At 37.6% G+C, this 13,236-nt stretch overlaps 1 protein-coding gene across 1 annotated transcript in view; it reads left to right on the top strand.

The window, feature by feature from the left end:
• The window catches only part of LOC140160473 (uncharacterized), a 34,360-nt gene that overhangs the window by 11,953 nt on the left and 9,171 nt on the right, over window positions 1-13,236 (top strand). The window contains exons 5-15 of the mRNA XM_072183708.1: window positions 689-858; window positions 2,470-2,664; window positions 4,201-4,318; window positions 5,351-5,485; window positions 6,710-6,801; window positions 7,756-7,993; window positions 8,201-8,280; window positions 8,732-8,978; window positions 9,350-9,429; window positions 11,124-11,358; window positions 12,864-12,956. Of these exons, the coding sequence (XP_072039809.1) occupies window positions 689-858; window positions 2,470-2,664; window positions 4,201-4,318; window positions 5,351-5,485; window positions 6,710-6,801; window positions 7,756-7,993; window positions 8,201-8,280; window positions 8,732-8,978; window positions 9,350-9,429; window positions 11,124-11,358; window positions 12,864-12,956 (1,683 nt within the window). The remainder of the gene's footprint in view (window positions 1-688; window positions 859-2,469; window positions 2,665-4,200; window positions 4,319-5,350; window positions 5,486-6,709; window positions 6,802-7,755; window positions 7,994-8,200; window positions 8,281-8,731; window positions 8,979-9,349; window positions 9,430-11,123; window positions 11,359-12,863; window positions 12,957-13,236) is intronic.

Here is a 13,236-nt window from a genome sequence, read left to right as displayed (position 1 = left end):
AATTAATTTACCTTTCTCGATTTTTAACTTTTGGTGATGAATTAATTCAAAGCAATAATTATTGACAGCAACTGATGTTTTAAAAATGTATTTTGTGGCATTTAGAATATTTTATTTGTCGTCTGCAACCGCTATCGCCGTGATAAGTATAAATGCAAAAGCGACGGGCGATGCATCGCAAAATTCGGCGATTGCAAATCGCTTTTCAAAAGCGATTAATCGCATCGCTCGGCGATCGAGTATAAATTCAGCTTAATTTAAAATTATACTTCAACACTACTTGTTTATTACTTACCGGGAGCACTTTTTAGGAACTTCCTTGTCGTCAGCAGATGTTGTTAGCTGTGATGTTTCCTTGGAAACGACTAGAGACCAACTTTATCAGATGACGTCACACTAGGTGATGTCATCGAAGTTGAAAAATTCCTTCCCCTGTCTTGCTGGGCTAACAACATCAGGATGTCAGAGCTAAGTTCAGCTAACAACATCAGCTGATGACGAGGAAGTTCCTTGGTAAGCGAAACAAACAAGTAGTGTTGAAGTATAATTTTAAATTACTATCATTTTATTACCACTATCTTTGCAATTCTATATATTCATTCTGGGTTTTTTCTAGTTCATTATTTTCAAGTAGCAGTGAAACAAACAAAACATAATTTAATAATTTTTCTCCTTTATCCATGTCCAGGTCCTTGCGCTTACTGTAACATGTGGCGTACAATCCGCTACATGTCTTACTGCGGTCGCTACCCATTCTGTAGTGTAAACTGCACCAAAAAGTTTACGGTGTACAAACGTGAGCAAGGCGAGCTGCTGGAGAAGGTCCATGAAGACGACAAGCCAGTCATGAAACTGAAGGTAAGGATACGCGAAGCATTTAAAGCCACATTCAGAGAGATTTTCAAGAGAATTGTTTAATGAAGACCCGATCACCCCAAGTTCTGAATACAACCGATCGCCAATAGTTTCTTTTTTGAATCGGCTGGCCCTGATTCCGATCTGTACTACACAAAACATGTCCTACCATCTCTCAGGCGGCGAGTGGTATGATGGGCGGAGAGAGCCGGCAAAACCGCTCAGCTGTATGGCATTTTCCGTACACTCATGTTAGTTTTGTGGGGTTCATTATCAAACCCCAACAGTTTTAGCTTGTATTTATATTATTTATTTACATAGGCCTGTTTGTTTCTGATATTTTAAGCGTTTTAAAATTTCAAAATAATCCCATTCAATTACACGGTTGACAACGGAAATGTACTGAATTTAGAGAATGCACTGCGTTCACCACCTGCAATCTCTGAGAAATTAATTATGATGCCCTCTTTAGTCGGCAATAATATTTTATCAAGTTTTATTCACCCGGATGAGCACCATTTTTAAATGGAAATAGTGATTGTTCTCAGTGATTTGTTAATGGCTAAAACATGGAAACCACCTACTTAGGCCAAGAAAAAAATTGTTTGCTTGCCCTCAATTGAATTTTAACAATTGGGTCGGTCGGTCGAATTTCTTTCTTTTTTTTTTTCTTTTTTTAATTACTAGCAAACTCTACTGTTTGTATTAATTAAGGCTCAAAATATGACAAATCAGACAATTTTGGTGTCAAAATGAATCAACTAACATTACAAAACAACTAAAATGTTGAACACAAGCTCTAAAATACATTTTTTTTTTTTTTCAGAATGCAAAAATTTGAAAAGAAAAAAAAACTTTTTCAGGAATTTCCAAAAATAGGGTCGGTATTCTTTTGTACAGTAAATAGAAAAAAAACGTCTTTCTGATTTCCAAAATTAGGGTCGGTCGGTTGAGGGCAAACAAACATCTTTTTTTATGGCCTTAACTGTGATAAACACCTCAGAAATCAACTTTTGCGGTAAAAGCTGGTGTGCATGTTTGAAGCATAAACACTGCTTTGTATCAAAATAATTAACTGGTTTACTAAATTGGTAAATGAGAGGATTTTTATCAATTTCAATTCACAACCGATAAGCTTAAAATCGGGCAGATTGGGCAGCTACCGATTGTTCTGTTCTCCACTAGAATTGTGTGCAAACTGCTTCGTGAATTGGAGCAATAAGTACACATTTAAGGGGGTACTACACCCCTGCTCAATTTTGTGCCTATTTTTGCATTTTTCTCAAAAATTATAGTGCAATGGTGTCAAGTAAGATATGTATATTATAGGGGCAAGGATTACAACTACTGCACTGGAAATTTTATTTCAGCACAGACAACAGTTGTGGAGTTACAGTCAAAAATGAGGGAAACCAATATTTGATCAAGTTGCTGAATTTTCAGTGCAATAGTTGTAGTCCTTGCCCCTATCATATACATATCTTACTTGTCCCCTATGCGCTATAATTTTTTAGAAAAATGCAAAAATAGGCACAAAGTTGGCCAGGGGTGTAGTAGCCCCTTAAAACTTGTGTGAAATGTTCACCTGTTTTCTGATCATTTCCTCTGTTTCAGGTACCCACTTTATTTGAGGAGCACAAACCTCGACCTCTATTTCCCCCAACTCATAAGCTGTCAGAAAATGGCAGCAAATCACCTTGCAACGGTATCCATGGTAACGTAAAACCAGATTCATCACTGAACTTTGATTGGCCGTCATATATAGAGGAACAGGATACAGAAGCTGCATCAGTGAAGTGCTTTCATCATGTGAGTAACGAATGTTTATGTTATGAGAAACACTTTCTTTTAAGGTTGGTCTGAACCCTGCAATTATGGAAACTTTCGGGCCTCATAACTTCTAAATTGTTGGTCTAAAGAATATAAAAGTATACATTTTTAGAATGGAAATGACTTGATAAATTCATCTGTGAGGTCAATTTGGGCCAAAATGCTCATTTTGGAGAAAATCCCAAAAACAGTTTTTTGGCCCAAATTTTTTCGTAGCAGCGTAACAAAAAAATTGTTTGGCCAACAATTTTTTAAAATTATTTTAAAAACTAGATAAAAATATCTAGGACCCGTATTTTTATTTTTTTGAATTTTGACCAACTTTGAGAAATTTACACCAAAAATGGTCAAAATTTGCCAAATTTTAAAAAAAATCATAAAAAAGCCTGATTTTCGCCAAAATTTCAAGTATTTTTGGTGAAGTTGGTCAAAATTCAAAAAAATAAAAATACGTGTCCTAGATATTTTTATCTAGTTTTTAAAATAATTTAAAAAATTTTTTGGCCAAACAATTTTTTTTTGTTACGTTGCTTGTGAAAAAATTTGGGCCAAAAAACAGTTTTTGGGATTTTCTCAAAATAAGCATTTTGGCCCAAATTGGACCTCACAGATGAATTTATCAAGTCATTTCCATTCTAAAAATGTATACTTTTATATTCTTTAGAAAAATGTATACTTTTATATTCTTTAGACTAATAATTTAGCAGTTATGAGGTCCGAAAGTTTTCATAATTCCAGGGTTCAGACCAACCTTAAACCTAGAACTCATGATACTTTACGTTTGTTTATCAGTTGAATATGTTTAAAGCCACCATTATATGATTTCGGTCAAAATTAAATTTTGTAGTATTGCATAGCAATAGATACAGCCCAGTGGTTGATCCATTTCTTTTGTTAATGCGAATATATTGTATTGTGGGAAGGAATTGTGGTTCAAATTGACTTCTGAAATACACCCAGGATCCATGCATGGCTTAGATTTATGACTTGGTAAAAGGAGTAGGAATCAATCTCAAAATAGTGTTAACTTTTCAGATATAACCGATTCATCAAACTCTCAACATTTTGTCCATGCTATTTGCTACACTGTTAGGGCAGTGTATTTGCAGGCCTCAACATTCGCTCACCTTTTATGATGCCATACTAATTAGTATGAATATTGAGGGGCATACAGTTAGCAAATAAAAATTATATCAGTTGAATGTGTACATGTTTTGCATGAATAAGTAAAAGTTTATAGATGGGTTGACCTCAATGTTTATCAAAAGGCAAGGGACTGGTATATCGATATGCTTGAGTGAACCTCATGTAACCACTACACTGTTCAATAGCCTTATTGTGATGTGGCGAGAGTTTCAAAAACACAAGCCCTGTGCAAAGTATGATGGGCGCACATACAGCCAGGCAAAAAACGATGGTGATGATGCGTACATATACTGCCAGGCATTTACGTCAGAAGTCAACTCATCTATAGTAAGCATTAATAAACTAAACAATACTATTGTCTTTGATCAGGCTGCGTTATCAAAGGAGTGGAAAGCTAATTTGATTGGTGCGTTAGTTGAGGTTCAGAACAGAGAACCGGGTGACCCAAAGGATAGTTTCTGGGTTGCAAGAATCATCAAAGTTGCAGGTAAGTACCTTGAAATATTTAGGCCAAATAATAAAAAGATTCTTGTCCGCTCCCGCTTCCTTTATTAGGGATTCTGATATTGTCTTTTTGATTTTTCCCTCTGTTTATTTTGGGGAAAATTTTTTTGTAAAAATGTTTCAGAAGTTAACATATTGGAAATAGAAGTGCATCTGTGCAATAAGCATTCTAAACATGGTTTGTGCTAATCGACCCCTTAAAACCATGAAATAAAGGATTTTACAAGGGCCTCCTCCACTTCAAGTTAAACAACTGATAATAATAAAAAGGGCATATAATCACATTGGGCCTCATCTTTTCCTTTTTCAAAAATCCCCAATTAGGAACTAGTTTGTTTTAGGGCTTGTGATTTGAAAAAAAAGGTGTTTTTTCCGGTTTTGTAGTGTCCCTGGACCTAGACCTACATGCTAATTCATGGTTGTTGACCTAAAAATAAAAAAATTGCACAATGTTTTGTGTTTTTAATATGAAAATTGATAATTTGTATTCATGTCATACTCTATAAATGATATCAAAATACATTGAATTTGAATTTGAATTTCTTGCCCGGGTAACAGGATTCTCGGGCGGGACTCGAATTCCTAGGACTCACTCACACTCGCCTTATCACAAATGTCAAAAAGACTAGTATGTTGAAGAGAACTGGTGATTGTTTTAAATAAAAATAATTAAAACTCACATTATAGGTACGGGTATTTTTGGAAGATGTTTGTATATCTCACATGTCGGCAATTTTTTAATTAGAAGTTTTTTTACATCATTTTCTGGCAGTTAACAAATGCTACATTATGATGCAAACCCCATCAAAATTGGACATTTGATTACCGAGTTATGAGCAACTTATCAATGGCTGAAAACAATATAAAACAAAAGAATTTGAACACTGTTATATATATATCAAAAACGATATTAGCGACATCCGACTCATTCCCCTTGATCATGTCACATATATTTTAAGATCAAAAAGATAGAGATTAAACTGACTGTTCATTTATTTATTTATCATTTATACAGGGTACAAAGCTAAGCTGAGATTTGAGGGTTACGGGATGGATAATAATCATGATTTCTGGGCACACTTATGCAAGACAGAATGCTATGCCATCAATGGGGCTGTCAAGGCTGGTATGAAACTCAAACCTCCTAAGGGTAAGTACACCATGAGCTAGCTATTGCACTCTATTATATTAGTTGAAAGGTATGAGTAGTGCTGTAATCGATTGTCGTAAGTATCGATAGTCGGAAAATACATAGACTTCCGACATGTCGAAACACTCAATGTCAGTATCGATACACAAACGACATGGCACACATGCTTAGATTATCTCAAATTGCGGATTTGCAATACCACTTTCGTTTGTTTGATGCATGATCCATGTAGTTTTAGCTGTTAGGCTTCAATACACTTGTTGTTAACTTGTTTCTGGAACTTACTGATAATAAAATTGGTAAACTCAAATCCGTGTTTCAAACTGCGTGAGTATCGATAATAGTATCGACATGTCGGATGTTTGCCTCCCGACATATCGATACCCAGAAAGCTTATCGATTACAGCACTAGGTATGAGACATCAATCCACCAGACTTGGGAGTCCACAATCCAAGCCTGGTTGACAAAATATGGTTAAGGCCAATTTCGTTGGCCTGTCAAAAAAAAGTGGGAAAGTTGTAACACAGTATGTATCTACCACATTGCAACAAATCTAAATCCCAATGATCCAATCATTCAGTGGGACTTTGCCCATATTCTTCAAAATGTAAACAATACCTGCACCTGGAGGTCCCCTGAATCAATTTGCATTGTGGGATATGGTGCAGTCAATCCCATGTCTAGCCATTAATCTGCCCTCATAAAATTAATACTGCTGGATTAAAAGGGCATTTTGTGATCCACAGCCTCATCCGCAACTTTTCTCCAAAAAAAGTTGGGATTTTTATACCACTGGAAACCTGTGGCTACATAATGTTTATGTACAAAAAAAAAATTCTTGCCGATTAATTCGTTTAGCAAAAATATCCTCAAATTTGAATTATGACATTCTGGTGTACCAGAACGAAATTACAGCAGTGGCCTGTGGAGCAGTGTAATACACATAATCATGCATAGCTCACAAACGCAAAATCGTAATCAACTGAAATTTTGGGAATAAGCTTTTCTCCTGGATATCTACTGAAAAATGTCATAAAAGAGGATGCTAGGATCACAAAGTACTCCTTTAAATGGACATTAAAATGGTAAATTTCCCGATATTTGTCCTCCCCCTTAATGAAAATAATAAGTTGACAATATTGAATGTGTAAAGGTTGTGTAAATTCTCTAAATGCTGTATCATTGGCTAATTATCATTTTGTATGGTCATTTTATTGTGTCAGGTGTGATGGAGAGACTTGGTGATAAGTGGCTGGAACACTTGGCAAGGATATCACACTCTGGAAGCCCAACATACTCCACACCTACAGATAAGGTAGGTCACACAATAATGAACAATTCTCATCTTTCTCTCACACAAAGTATATGTTTACATCTCTTCCAACAGGGTTTTATGTATTGGGACAACTGCCCCCTCCCTAATCTGGCATGATTGGGTTGCGTTGTCCTTGCACCCGATATTTGTCCCTGAAAAGTGATAAGAAAGTATTGCATATTTTGTGCACGTCTTCCTTCCCCTGGTCTTGCTGGGCTAACAACATCAGGATGTCGGAGTTCCTTGGTAAGCGAAACAAACAAGTAGTGTTGAAGTATGATCTACTCCTGAAAGTTTTCATATCAAAAATTGTTAACATGATAATTATATGATGTTCAAAGCACTGTTGTGCCTGATCCCCCCCTCACTAATGCTGAGTTGTACTCTGTTGGTAATGCACTTGGGTTACCGGCCAGGCAACAGGTGTCTTGGGTAACCAGCTGCTGCATAGTAAACATCTTTTTCAAACCTAAACTGCATAACGATTGAGTTTCATTACTTGATAATGTAACACACAATTATTTCTATCACTGTTGTTTCAATATCATGTATTGTTTCCACTGCCCTTGATAAACATCTTGACAACTGATTCTCTATTTCACTCAGCTATTCCATTTGAAAGCCAATACACCCCTATGGAAGATATGTCCTTAATCTTCCACACAAGGTGTGGTAATTTCAAATGGAACCACATTCAGTGTCGTCTGCTCCAAAATGGGATATTCCAGTTGAAATCCATACACCCCCTATGGAAGTCATGTCCTTAATCTTCCACACAAAGTGTGTGAATTTCAAATGGGGGTATGGGTGACTCCATTTGAAATCTACATCCCTGTGTGGGATTAAGTGCCTAAGGGGGTGTATGTATTTCAACTGGAATAGTCCATTTGCACATCATATATAGGTCTACAAGTCACTTTATAACTCATCTCCATCCATATCTTGCTTTCACAGTTAAAAGAAAGCTTCAACATGTCTTTCAAGAAAGACATGAAGCTGGAAGTTGTATACAAACGACAGGTATCCAGCACCTGCGTGGCAACCGTGAAGAACGTCGTCGGGGACCGAATCCATGTGCAATATGATAACTGTAAGGACCCCAGCAAAGACTTCTGGTTCCATCGGATGTCGCCGCTTATACATCCTGTTGGATGGTCACAAAGAGTGGGCCATCCACTTGTGGCCACTGCTGGTAAGTAGATCTATATGTGATTGATATTATTGAATAATGATAACTAAACTGTACACAAGAAGTGTTATCCAGTATAGCTTTGTAGGGTTGAGGCTCTATAGTCTGCCTCGTCTCAAGTTGAGTGTAACGCCATGTTGGATTTTTCTGTAGCAGATTTTTGCAACAGCTGTAATAATTCATGTCTTTTAAATGTTTTGTATATTGCAGCATACAAAAGTGAAGCCTTGGACAAAGGCAGGCAGAGAAGGGGAGGTCCGCATGATGCGCCGTGGGACATCTTTCACTTTGTAAGTATGCTCAGTTCTTGACCAATTTCATAGACAAAACATTAAAGCAAAGTGGGTGCTACTTCAGGTTTAGAAAATAAATTATCAAAGTACCTAAAAAAGTCCAACCTCCCTTACGCTTTTATATGGATTTCTCTTTCCAGATGTTCCCCAATGGCAAACATGTTTTCGATGCTGTGACAACTTAATTTCATGTTCTGAAACATTGGAAGGACATTTTGCTTGTTGTGTACAGCACTTACTGAAATGCCATCTTTTTGTGTGTTGTTGCTCCATACTAAGTAATAATTACTTGTTGTCCCAATGTCAGCATTGGGCATTCAAGATTATAGATATGTACATACTATGGCACAGAGTCATAGTTTTTATATCCTGGTTTGAAATAATTATCTTTGCAATTTGAAATGGTCTTCAATTAATCTCAAGTTTTGTTACCCTTTCAAATTTACAGCCCCAACCTGTGAAACAAGACCAGTCTTTCCGTGTCGGTATGAAACTGGAAGTTATCGACCCCCTCAAACTGAGTCACATCTGCATTGGCACTGTGATGCGTGTGCTAGACGAAGGCTACCTGATGATTGGCGTTGATGGTTGCCTTGCCGATCAGAACAGCTGGTTTTGTTACCATAGCAACTCATCCTCTTTGCTACCTGTTGGGTTTTGCGAGTATCACCATATCGACCTGGTTCCTCCAAAAGGTAATGTAAATTATGACTCCTTATCTCTACTTACAACCCCATGGGCACTCCCGGTGGAATTACCAGCCTCTAAGAACTGTTTTGATTTGTTACAGAGATAGCTGTATCATGTATTGAACCAATCAGAAAGTATAGTAAGAATAGTCAGTTACAGTCAGTCCACTCTGAAGTACAAAGTACCGACGCAGACGCACACGTTGTGCCGACTTTGAAGACACGCATACCTGCAGCAGAGACACAGCACTACGCACTGTTAACGCGCTGTATACGCGCGCGTTGTCACTTTGTACTTCAGAGTGGACAAACTGTAGTGACATTGTAAGAAAGGTTGACACACACATAACATAAACAACATTGCATTCTGTCCACAGATTTCCAGGGTCATTTTGACTGGGATGACTACCTTCGGAACACCACCTCAGTCGCTGCTCCTGTGGAGCTGTTTCACCAGGTAAGTATCATGGATGGTCATTAATGCTCTGCGTGCTAGCCATGCGCTTCAACGGAAAAAGTTGAAGTTTTGCATTTTTTTCTCAAAATATCAAGAGCTATCTTAAGAACTACTGAACCAATACTAGGCTTGTTTGTACTCATTTTAATGCATTTGTCATGCTGATTCCAAATATGGTCATGAAAATGTACATTTCTGTGATTTTTGAATTTTTAAAAAAAATTTGAAACATGTCGTCTGCAGTCGACACCCGCGTGAAGAGAGTTAATAATACGGGTACTCCCACATTTTGTCAGCCATATGCTAAGGCAGGCCTTCTCAACCGGCGGCGCGCGCGCCACTTGTGGCGCTTGGAGTCAGTCGAAGTGGCGCACGGTAATTTTAATAATTTTTTCACATAAATCTTGAACAAAAAAGAGGTGAAAATACCCAATCTGGGCCTTTAAAAACCTTAAAATCCATGAGCTTCGGAGGCGCTGCCCTGGAACCCGATAAAACACCACTGCACCTTAACCGCTATGCATACGCGCTACCTCGCAGAGTCCTCCCGTGACATGTTGGCACTTCATGATCACTAAAATTTTCCAGTTGGCACTTCAAATAAACTAGTTGAGAAGGCCTGTGCTAAGGTATTATATTTTATGAAAAAATATAATGATAGGACCATGTGTATATGCAGGTTAATAAATACATTTCACTTGTTGGAAGTGACATTTTACAAAATAATGCATGCGTACTGAGATGTTGAAGCGTCGGGAAGGTATTAGACATATCAAGCATTCTCAAGCAACAAGTGATCTGCATTTATTAACCCATTTCAGAAAAAAATTGTGTTTTTTGCTATATTTATTACAAAATTGTCAGTAAAAATGTTGGAAATGCAAACAAATATAAATGCATCAGAAAAATGAATGCGTCTGAAAACACTGCACATAGTGCGCACCTGTGCATTATACACAATCAACACACTCCTAGCATTTTTCTAATGTTTCTTCTGCTTGGTTCTCACCATCTAAGAGTGTATGAAATTTATACATGGAACGGGGCAGATGAGTCATGAACCATGAGAGTGCATTGCCTTATGATTCTATGAAGACAAATATTGGTTCCATGAACTCAGCATAGCTTGTACATAGAAAAGTTTGTCACAGCCAGTGATTGAGTAATCTGAAATTTTGTGTTATGTACTCAGTTGATCAGAAACCATATTGAGTGATTAGGCCAAAAAAAAATAATTGTTTGTTTGTCCTCCACAGCTTTGAAAGAGGACGGATTTTTTTTTTTTTTAATTTTTTTTTTTTTCGGATTTGGCGTATTTCTGGACCTTGCTAGAGCTAAATGCTACAATCATTCATGGTGACTTAAAAAAAACCAACATTTTGTTTCTTTAATATGCAGTTAAAGTTATAATTTGTGTTCATGTCATAGTCTTTTAATGATTTGGTGGACTTTTTTTAATTTTCAACCATGAAAGAGGTCCAGAGATACTCCAAATCTGGAAAAAAAATTGAATTTTACTTATTTTTATAAAAAAAAAAAATTGAAAAAAAAAAATATTGGTCAGGCCTTCATCTGAGGAGCGGGCGGTGGAGGACAAACAAACAACTTTTTTTTTTTTGGCCTTACGGGAGACCCCCATTTTGAACTTTATGAAGACTATTCTGACTGTACGGTTGTATTTTTTCCTCCCACAGAAAACTACCAACCCTGGCTTCAAAGCGGGTCAAAAGCTAGAGGCTGTAGACTTGATAGAATCAGGTCTGATTTGCGCTGCTACTATAGTGAAGATGGCAGGTCCCTTATTAAGAGTGCATTTTGATGGCTGGGATTCATCGTATGACCAGTGGATAGATTGTCAGTCACCAGATATCTACCCAGTAGGATGGTGTGAGATGGTTGGATATCCGTTGCAACCACCAAGAATGAATTGTGAGTTGCTATTCTCTAAAGTGATGGAATAATTCTGGTATACCCATCGCACTATACATTTGACAGGATAAAGCACACTGTAACACATAAGATGCAGAGGGTATTACGCAGTTGTGCCATAATTACAAGTAAAGTAGTACAAGTTAGCAGGGGCACGACGGAGCCGGTGGTGCCATCGTGTTGTGCACTTGGGCAAGGTGCTTTAACTCGCTTGCCTGTCTCAACCCAGGATTGAAATGGGGAGCTGCCCGGGGGTGCCACTCATATACCATTGCATGTTGTCATCACTGACCAGACACTTTTATTTTTCACCCAAAACACTGACATGCCCAAGGGCTGAAAGGTAACCCTTACCACTGACCTGCTATGAAAAAGGATACCCAAATCACTGACCACAGCCATGGTGCAAACAAAGGTACCCATATCACTGACCTTACATGTCCCAATGACCCTTTTCACTGACGAAGGTAGAAAGCAATATTTACCTAGTGTATTTCCAATCCCTTTACATACAATTTCTGTTATAATATGAAATAGCCTGGAATATCATCCTTAACACAAAATTGTGGTCATACACAACAAACAAGCTGCAATCATTTTGCGCGGGTGACAAACAGCGATGGCAAATGTCACTTCACGATTTCCAAAAGGCATGGTTCCTGTCATATCTGGTTCAGCAGTCAAACGTATGTCGTAATCCATTCCGATTACACAGTATCTGTAGGGCCTACCTTGTACAAAATTCGTAGTCTCTACGCCCGTCTCTCACGCAGCCCGCTTCGGCAGCATGCACAAACATCACTGAGTTTTAATCATGGTACAAGACCGGGCACAAGACTAATATATTACACTTACAGACCCGGAAGTAAGAAGTTGTTTACAATCAGGAGCGAAAACAGCGGCTGACGTCAAATGCTGGACTTTGATTTTCATGAACCCAAAACGCCGACATATCTATTGTAAAAAGGTACCCTTTTTTCCAGAAAACACCAAAATTGAGACCCTTTTAGCGTCCCGCGGGGCGTAGCCTATGCTTAAAAGATACCCTTTTACCGCGAAATTTTGGTCGGTGATGACTTCATTGACGGTTCAACTGGCACCCCCGGGGGGAGCTGTTATGCATATTGTCCATTGAGTGCGCCCAAAGGTATGAGCATGCCTTGGGTATTGTATGGAAGCTGACATATTCTAACGGCAGCAGAATAAATGTAAAGCGCTTTGGTACTTGTAAAAGGCGCTGTATAAATGCCAGCATTTATTGAACACTTTGGAACAGTTTTCATGCAGTGAATTTGAAGTGCAAACATACAACAACACAACCCTATTACAAATGGGCATTTTTTCAAACTTGCTTTTCTCTGAAATGCACTTTTGCTTACGATATGTCATTATGTGATGAACCTGATAATATGAGAAAGGTAATCACGAGTTCCCTTAAAATGTATAGTTACAGCGTGTTTGCAGCACAAATTGATTAATTATTACATTCTCTGTTAACATTGCAGCCATGTTGGATTACACTGCACCTGTGCCTGTGTTCAAGCATAATGGAAAGAAGATCAAGATATCGCCAGGATTAAGGCCTGATAACAAAAAGAGTAAGTGTTATCTTCAGTACGTAATGTATTGGCTATTGATACTCTTTAATAAAGTTTTATAACATGGTTTTTGATTTAATCCACAAATTTGAGGCACAATTTTGGACCCCATTGGAAATAAGTTGGCATATTTAGCCAACTTAATGGGTTATCCTGGCTCATTGACTTGGTTGTGTGTTTCTTGTGATGATGATTGATTGCATATTTGTTATTTTCTGTATTGTTGTCAATTTTGCCAAATAAATAATAAATAAATAAATAAGTGTACTGATTTTCAAAC

Source organism: Amphiura filiformis, chromosome 9 (genome assembly GCF_039555335.1).
Source record: "Amphiura filiformis chromosome 9, Afil_fr2py, whole genome shotgun sequence".
NCBI classification, from domain to species: domain Eukaryota; kingdom Metazoa; phylum Echinodermata; class Ophiuroidea; order Amphilepidida; family Amphiuridae; genus Amphiura; species Amphiura filiformis.
This window is presented reverse-complemented; position numbering and strand designations above follow the sequence as displayed.